The 8,940-nt window shown below is 32.2% G+C and overlaps 1 protein-coding gene across 1 annotated transcript; it reads left to right on the plus strand.

Moving 5' to 3' along the window:
* Positions 1-708: 708 nt before the first annotated feature.
* LOC146928969 (glycine-rich RNA-binding protein RZ1A-like) lies at positions 709-1,635 on the plus strand. The gene has a single exon (XM_085701104.1). The coding sequence runs from the start codon at positions 786-788 to the stop codon at positions 1,419-1,421; it is 636 nt and encodes a 211-aa protein (XP_085557230.1). The 5' UTR covers positions 709-785; the 3' UTR covers positions 1,422-1,635.
* Positions 1,636-8,940: the final 7,305 nt, after the last annotated feature.

Genomic DNA, 8,940 nt, shown 5'->3' on the forward strand with positions numbered 1-8,940 from the left:
CGGTGTTGGACATAAATTTGATGAAGCTATTAAAGGTATTTGATGAAGCTATTAAAGGTATGCATATGTATCGGTGTCGTGGTATTCAGAGATCTCATTAATTTGTTAATTACACTAAAAATGAATCCACGTTAAGTTTACTGATAAAAAACCGGAATTAAATTGGATAGGTCCGTTAGTTAGTTTCAAATGGGTAAAGATCCTCTCCATTTTGTATAATAAATGGAGTATGCAATTTGGAGAGAGATAGACACATAAAATAGATAGTGGGTCCCACTATTAAGTGGGTCCCACCATCATTAATTACTTTGTAGTTTTTCGAGATTTTTTTGTGTCTATGTCTTTTCAAATGGATGATATGGAGAGAATACCAAATGGAGAGGATCTTATTTCAAATAGAACCCTTGTTTCTTGGCACGCGAAAAAATTATATATAAAATTTTGTTTTGTTAATGTCAGGTATCTCTACTTAATTTATTTAGTAGACTAAAAATTAGGCCGCAATTATTTTTTTTACATAAGCTCATGATGTATATAATAGTGGTTGTTTAAAAAAAAACTAAAAAATTCCAAATACTTATGAGTTTAAAGTATAATATATGAAAGGATTAAATAAGTTTTCCGTAATATAGCGAATTTTGATTTTAGTCCCTAAAAAATAGAATGAATGTTTTCATCCTCACAAAATTTTTAATTTTGTTTTTGGGAATTTTCAATTCAGTCTTGACCTAGAGAGAGAGAGAGCAGAGCAGGTTATCCAAGTTCCGCCCTAACTCACGTTTAAAATGTCGGACGAGGATGAGTATCGTTGTTTTGTTGGTGGCCTTGCTTGGTCAACATCCGATAGAAAGTTAAGGGATACATTTGAAAAGTTTGGCAAGCTTACAGAGGCCAAGGTGGTTGTTGACAAATTCTCTGGACGCTCTCGTGGTTTTGGATTTGTCACATATGATGAAAAGAAAGCAATGGAAGATGCTATTGATGCTATGAATGGGATAGATTTAGATGGCCGAACTATTACTGTTGATAGAGCTCAGCCTCAACAAGGATCCTCTAGAGATGATGGTGATCGCTACCGAGAGCGTGGTCGCGATCGTGAACGTGATCGAGATTACCGAGGTGGTCGAGGATCTAATGATGGAGGATGCTTCAATTGTGGTAAACCTGGTCATTTTGCTAGGGAGTGCCCTAGTGGTGAAGGGGGAAGAGGGGGAGGGGGAAGGTATGGTGGTAGAGAAAGTAGATATGGTGGAAGTGGTGGTGGTGGTCACTATGGTCCAGATAGAAATGGAGATCGTTCTTCTGGCGGTCGCAGCAGGGATGGTGGTAGTCGTGGAGATTCTGGAAGTGATCGATACTATCGTGATCGTGATCGTGCTGGACCATATGAACGACGTGGATCTGGAGGCGGCTATCGCTGATATACCTTTCTCATCGAGCTTTGAAATCAAATGGGTTGCTGTTGATGCTTAAGCGTTCTTTTTCGTTCACAATGTTCTTCTTGGATTGTTGTTTGGATGGACCAATGATACTAGTGTTTTGATATGCAATACTTGGCACCTTTGTTAGACTAATTAACGTTCCTATGCTGGTCTTTTGGTTTGTTGAAATCTAATGACATACCATTGAATTCAATGTTCTAATGTTCTGCTCTATGCTATCAAAAAAAAAAAAAAAAAAAAAATTGTTTTTGGTCCTTAATGGCCACTTTATGTTCATGTGAATGTAAACATTATAACTCTTTTATGTTCAAATTGTATCCATTTTATGTTTGTTTATTATGTTCAACCTTTATATATTTATATTATGTTCAAAAAATATCAAAATTATATCTATTACGGACCAAAATTAAAACAAAATAATTTGTGAGGATGAAAAATCTCATTTAATTTTTTAGGGACTAAAATCAAAATTTGATATATTTACAGCAACGAAAAACTTATTTAACCCTATATGAAATTATTTACAAAACTAACGTGGATTCATTTACAAAATTAATATACGCAATTATTATATCCACAATTATTTACAAAATTAAGAGAATTAAAGTATTTGGCAATAATATATATATATATATATATATATATATATATATATATATATATATATATATATATATAAGTTCCCTTATGGAGTATCTTTTTTTTTCATTGTGTTGTACTCACAATCCTTTTTTCCTTGGCACGGGTGAAAAAAAATTATGATTGAAAATGTTAGTCTTAATTTCAGAAATCTCATTAATGGGATTACTACATAAATCCACATTAAACTTATTAAAAAAAAATACCGATATTAAATTTATACGGTAACCAACTGTACCAGTTCTTCCACCCGTACAGAAATCCGAAAGTACTTTTTTTAATAGACTAAAAATTAATCCATATTTAATTTAGTGAGAGAATACCAGATTTACCTTATATGTTAAGTCTATTTTCTATATAAACCCATTGGTGTGCCATTGTCTTATGCACTGTTTTGGCTTTATAGTTTTATAGTTTTTTTTTTCTTTCTGGTATCGAATATGACTAGCTTCTGTGATATCGTATCCACTGTCTCCATCCATGACAACTCCCTAATCCTTGCGGTTAGGGTTGTCCGATTTGGTATGACGCTGATGTGGTTAGAGATAGTCACTCGCAGTCGATAGATATGGTTTTAATGGACTCCTTTGTAAGATTTTTAAAACTACGTTTTGTTGATTTAAATGTTTAGAGAATACTGGATTTCCCTTATATGTTAAGTTTATTTTCTATATAAACATATTGGTGTGCCATTGTCCGATGCACTGTTCTAGCTTTATAGTTTTTTTCTTTCGATTATGGAATATGGCTAGCTTCTATGATACCGTATCCACCCTCTCCATCCATGACAACTCCCTTATCCTTGTGGTTATAGGGTTGTCCGGCTTTGGTTTGACGTTGATGTAGTTAGAGATAGCCACTCACAGTCGATATAAATGGTTTTAATGGACTCTTGTGAATGATTTTTAAAACTACGTTTTGTTGATTTAAATGTTTTTTTTTGACAAATTTAAATGTTATTTTTATATTGTACGTCGATGTTCGATCGATTTTTTTTTTTTCAATATAAAAACATTTAAATTTGTCAAAAAATATATATTTAAATCAACAAAGCATAGTGGCTATCTCTAACCACATCAGTGTCATACCAAAGCCGGAGAACCCTAATCGCAAGGATTAGGGAGTTGTCATGGATGGAGATGGTGGATACGTTATCACAGAAGCTAGCCATATTCAATAACTGAAAGAAAAAAAATATAGGTTTAAATGTGTAATTGGTCCCTGCACTTTCAACAGATTTTGGCATTGGTCCCTGCACTTTTTTTTGTTTGGCATTGGTCCCTGCACTTTGTAAAAATATTGGCATTGGTCCCTGTACTTTTTTTGTTTGGCATTGGTCCTTGCACTTTGTAAAAATATTGGTATTGGTCCCTGCACTTTGGAAAAATATTGGTATTGGTCCCAATCATTTCATGCCACGTGGCACCAATACCAATATTTTTTTCAAAGTGCAGGGACCAATACCAATATTTTTACAAAGTGCAGGGACCAATGCCAAACAAAAAAAAGTGCAGGGACCAATGCCAATATTTTTACAAAGTGCAAGGACCAATGCCAAACAAAAAAAAGTGCAGGGACCAATACCAAAATCTGTTAAAAGTGCAGGGACCAATTACACATTTAAACCAAAAATATAAAACTATAAAGCCAAAACAGTGCATCGGACAATGGCAGACCAATAGGTTTATATAGAAAATAGACTTAACATATATGGTAAATCCGGTATTCTCTCAATAAAACTAAATATGGATTGATTTTTAGTCTATTTAAAAAAGCACAATGCCAAGAAACAACGGTTCTATTTGAAACTAACTAACGCACCTATCCAATTTAATTCCAGTTTTTATCGATAAACTTAACGTGGAATCATTTTTAGTCTAATTAACAAATTAATGAGATCTCTAGATACCACGGCACTGATACATATGCTTACATTGAATTATATTAACAAATTAATTCAATGAAGCTATTAAAGGTTACCACGGCTTCTTCTAAGTGCATATTTGAATTGACTAGGTGAGTTTGAGGAAATGATAATGACACTATGAATTTGTTGAAGCGCTAAAATATAGTTTTTATTTAAATCACAACAGTCGATGTGAGGGCAGTGTTGGTGGGTGATCTGTAAGTACCTCTATAAGTGCTCTTTGGGCCCGGAGGCGTGCCCTGACCCTGCTGGTGACCGGAGCCGAACCCACCTAAACTTTTTGTAACCAAAAAAACTATAATCTAAGACAGGCACATTCATCTCCTCTTCATCCACCTTGAAGAATTCTTGTATGGTAACCTCATCACGACACAATCCAATTTTTTTTCTTATTAAAAGTTGAAATTTGAGGAGCATTGACATCAAAATATATTTTAAGAGGATAAATGAAAAAGTGAAAGCATTAAAAAATCTAACCTGGGATTGTGAAAGGGTCCCCACCTTGTTGGCATAAAACGGTACAAAATCACCTTCTTTGTAACGATGATCTGATGCATCAGATGCATAAACAAAACAGTGTAAAAAATCATGAAGGAAAGGGTTAGATAAATGAGTGCAAAAAGAATGTACATAAGTTTCACCAATTAACCTTTGTAGTACAAAACTTGTTCTGTAAATAGTATTTGTCCCGCAAACAGTATATGAAACATGGTCCTTCAAATCCAATCATCTAAGACATATAAAGTCTCTTTTTCACCATCACAACCTGAAAAGTAGGAATCATGCTGAACAATAAAAAGATTGTATGTGCACAGAGAAGCGAGAGATCACCAGATGAAGACCAAGATGATATGCAGGTTTGTGCATTTTGATCAACATACATTATTAGTATATCATCTTGGTCTTAATCGAGTGATCCTCTTGTTTACAAATTTTAAGGCATGTAATACGGTGTAATTATATGAAAGCATGGTGTAATGATATATCAATTGAAAACCAAATTGAATCCAACAACTACAAATCGTTTGTGTATCTATTATGACATCAAATGCAACATGAATCTCACTGTCCGAAAAGTATGTTGTCCGATTTACTAACAGACGATGACAGTAGAAATACACATATATGAATATATGAGAAGGACAACTATGATAGTAGCATACCATGGTTCTATAGTCTCAGCTGGAATCGCATAACCCGCTTCTGCAACCCTAAACCCTAATACGCACAAACTCTTGTTTTCTTTCTCACTCATTTGCGGCTGTAACACTCCTCACATTCTATTCTATTCTATTCTATATAAGCTATGCTACTAGTGCATCCATGTGGGTGGTGGGGTAACTTGTAAGGACCAGCCCAACTGTTCTAACCAATTGGTTGAGTTTGCTCAATAAACCTCTCAAATTACTCAATCAATTGGGCCGTAACTTATGATAAAAAAAGGCTTAAATATGTAAATCGTCCCTGTAAATTCGAGTGTTATTGGTTTTCGTCCCTGTATTTTTTTTTTCTTTCTAAAACAGACCCTGTAAGTTATAAACGTTTTGCTTTTGGTCCATGTCGTCATCATCTGTTACAAAAACGCTTATGTGTCTAACGGCAGTTGACGTGGCAACGTGTGACATGACTACTGAGGCTTATGTGTTGTTCCAGATGTCCAATGACAAGGTTATAGGGACCAAATCCAAACTCAAAAATTTAAAGAGGGACCAAATTCCAAAACACGACTTAACAAAATTTTAAATTTAAAACTTTGTTTTCCTTTCTTCATCTTCTTACTTCCTCTTCTTCATCATCTTCAACCCCACCTTCATCAACGTTCATCAGACCTATAAAACATACATTACACATTCAAACTCTTTAATCAAAATTTCATATTCCATTTCCATCAAAATCTTCTCCTTCACCATATTCATTGTATTCCCAATTCCAAATCTAAATCACACTGAAACCCTAAAATCTCAAAATCTACCCCCAAATTGCATCTCTTTTCTTTACATATATTGTATAGTATAATGAACACTTTTGAATCCTTATGTTGGTTCTTCTTCTACTTCCTTATATCGATTCATCATCACCCAAAAATATTGTACCCATAAATCTTCAAACAACAACAACGCAACAACATCCCATTAAACCACACATCAGTTGCAGTTTATTCTTTCGAGCAACAATTTTTTTCTAGCAAATTTTAGAGGCACAGTTTTCCAAAAGATGCTAGTTTGAAACATTGCAAAGTTATTCCAGCCATAAAAAAAACCCTATCATAATCGTAGGTTTGTTTGTTCCGGTTTTGTGTTCTAGTTCACATTCACGAAATTAAAATTGAAATTAGAAGATGAATGTTTGGGTTTCGGGGTTCTTCTCAACATCCTTCATATTTTTCTTCATTGAAGTTTTTTTTTTCTCTCCTTTTGTTTTATTATGTTGTGTCCCTGGATATGGAATTGAAAAAAGGGAGTAGAATTGAGAATTAAGAAATAATATGTTTAAATAAGAAGAGTTTAAAAGAAGAGTTTAATAAGAGGAAATGGGAAATGAGATTTTGATTAAAGAGTTTGAATCTCTAATTTATGTTTTCTGGGTTTGATGAATATTGATGAATGTTGATAAAAGTGAGGTTGAAGATGATGAAGAAGAGGAAGGAAGAAGATGTAGAAAGAAAAAGAAAGTTTTTAATTTAAAATTTTGTTAAGTCATGTTTTTGAATTTCGTCCCTCTGCAAATTTTTCATTTTTGATTTTGGTCCCTATAACCTTATTTGGAACGACACATAAGCCTCACATGCCACATCACACATCGCCATGTCAGCTGCCGTTAGACACATAAGCGTTTTTGTAACGGATGATGACGGTAGGGACCAAAAGGTTAATAACTTACAGGGTCTGTTTTAGAACAAACAAAAAGATACAGAGACGAAAACCAAAAACACGCGAACTTACAGAGACGATTTACATATTTAAGTCTAAAAAAAAAAAAATCAGAAATTATGAATAATTTTGAGGGATATTAAACAATCATCTATTCTTTTTTTATCATTTTGACATCATTTAAAACTTAAGTTATTGCTTGAACAGAAGAAAAAATAACTTATGTTATTGTAATTTTATTTATTTCACACTATATTAATAGTTTTTACTCTTAAAAAAATATGGAATCCTAATGTATTATGAAACAAAGAGATTAATTTATACACACTAATCGTATACATCTTTTTTACACATTCATCAAATCAAATCATATCACATCCAAGTAAATATTTTTAGAGATATTCTAAAGAACTAGCCTAAAATGTGGCGTCATATAATAGTTTTTTATCAACATTAATATAATGTTTCCATTGAATATTTTTTTCATATATATAAAAAAAATGTTAAATATTCGAATCACATATGTTGTGGATTTTATTCTCTTATGTACGCTAAAACAAATTTGTATATACATATACGAGAAAGTCAATAAAATAATTTTTTTAAAACTCATGATTATTTTCAAAATATCAAAATTAATGTAATGTTTCTATTAAATAACTTTTTATTTTATATGCAAAACATTGTTGAATGTTTGCATCGCACCCGTTGTAGATTTTATTAGTTTTATCTCCGTAAACAAATTTTTATGTAAATATATGGGAAAGTTGATATGATAAAATTGTGGACACCCATTAATATTGCCAAAATATAAACATTAATTTAGTGTTTCTATTGAATAACTTTTTATTTTAATTGTAAAACACCGTTCAACGTTTGCACCTCACCCGTTGCAGATTTTATATGCTTATACATGCATAAATAAATTTTGATGTACATATATGAGAAAATCGATATGATAAATTTTTGGAAACTCATAACTATTTTCAAAATATCAACATCAATTTTTTGAGGTAAAAATATCAACATCAATTTAGTGTTTCTATTAAATAATTTTTTTTATTTAAAACACTGTTAAATATTTCGCCGCACTCGTTGAGGATTTTTATTGCTTATATAAGCAGAAGAATTTTTTTTAACGATATGTGATAGTCAATATGATAAAATTTGAAAAACTAATGAGCATTTTTAAAATATTAACATCAATTTATTGTTTCTCCAAAATACCGTTAAATATTTACACCGCACTCATTGTGGAATTTATGTGCTTATATCTCCAAAATCAAATTTTATGTATAAAGATATGAGAAAGTTTTTTTTTTTTTGACAAAACGATATGAGAAAGTTTATATGCATCAATTTTGAAAACTAATGATTATTTTAAAAAAATTAACGTTAATGAAGTGTTTCTATTAATTTTTTTTTATGCAAATTAATAAGATTAAGAGATTAAAAGAGGGTATTTGATCGCTAGGATAAACCCTCGATGAACTTCGCTTAGTTTTCTCCATCATCCTTCCCTCTCCCTGTTGGAACAAAATGTGTTTAACATTACCCTTTGAATTTTGATAATAACAAGGTATTAAAAAAATGTCAATTGGATATGCTAATATTTGTTCAAGTGTGCAGGGTCATAGACAAAAATTAAAGTGTCTTTATATCAAGCATAGGTTCTGGAAGAACAAATGAGAGCAATGGAATCTACAAAAAGGGAGCTTGTGTTACAAGATAAAGTTGGAAGAAGATAACATATGAAGATATTTGTGAAGGGCCATAGACAAAAATTAAAGTGTCTTTATATCAAGCATAGGTTCTGGAAGAATAAATGAGAGCAATGAAATCTACAAAAAGGGAGCTTGTTTTACAAGATAAAGTTGGAAGAAGATAACATCTGAAGATATTTGAAACAGCTCATCAGAAGCTGCTCATCAGAAGCAGTTCATCAGAAGCTGTTACCAGAAGCTGACGTCATCAGAAGCTGAGGATCATCAGAAGCTGAAAGACTGGAAGCTTCATAGTTTGTTAAAAGTTGTTATTCTCATGCTTATGATTGCAGAAGGAA

The sequence above is a fragment of the Medicago sativa genome, chromosome 4 (assembly GCF_051527215.1).
Source record: "Medicago sativa cultivar Bolivia chromosome 4, Bolivia_mono, whole genome shotgun sequence".
Classification (NCBI taxonomy): Eukaryota; Viridiplantae; Streptophyta; class Magnoliopsida; order Fabales; family Fabaceae; genus Medicago; species Medicago sativa.

Excerpts from the sequence above, each read along its gene's own strand:
- LOC146928969 (XM_085701104.1), top strand. The coding sequence starts at position 786 with ATGTCGGACGAGGATGAGTATCGTTGTTTTGTTGGTGGCCTTGCTTGG.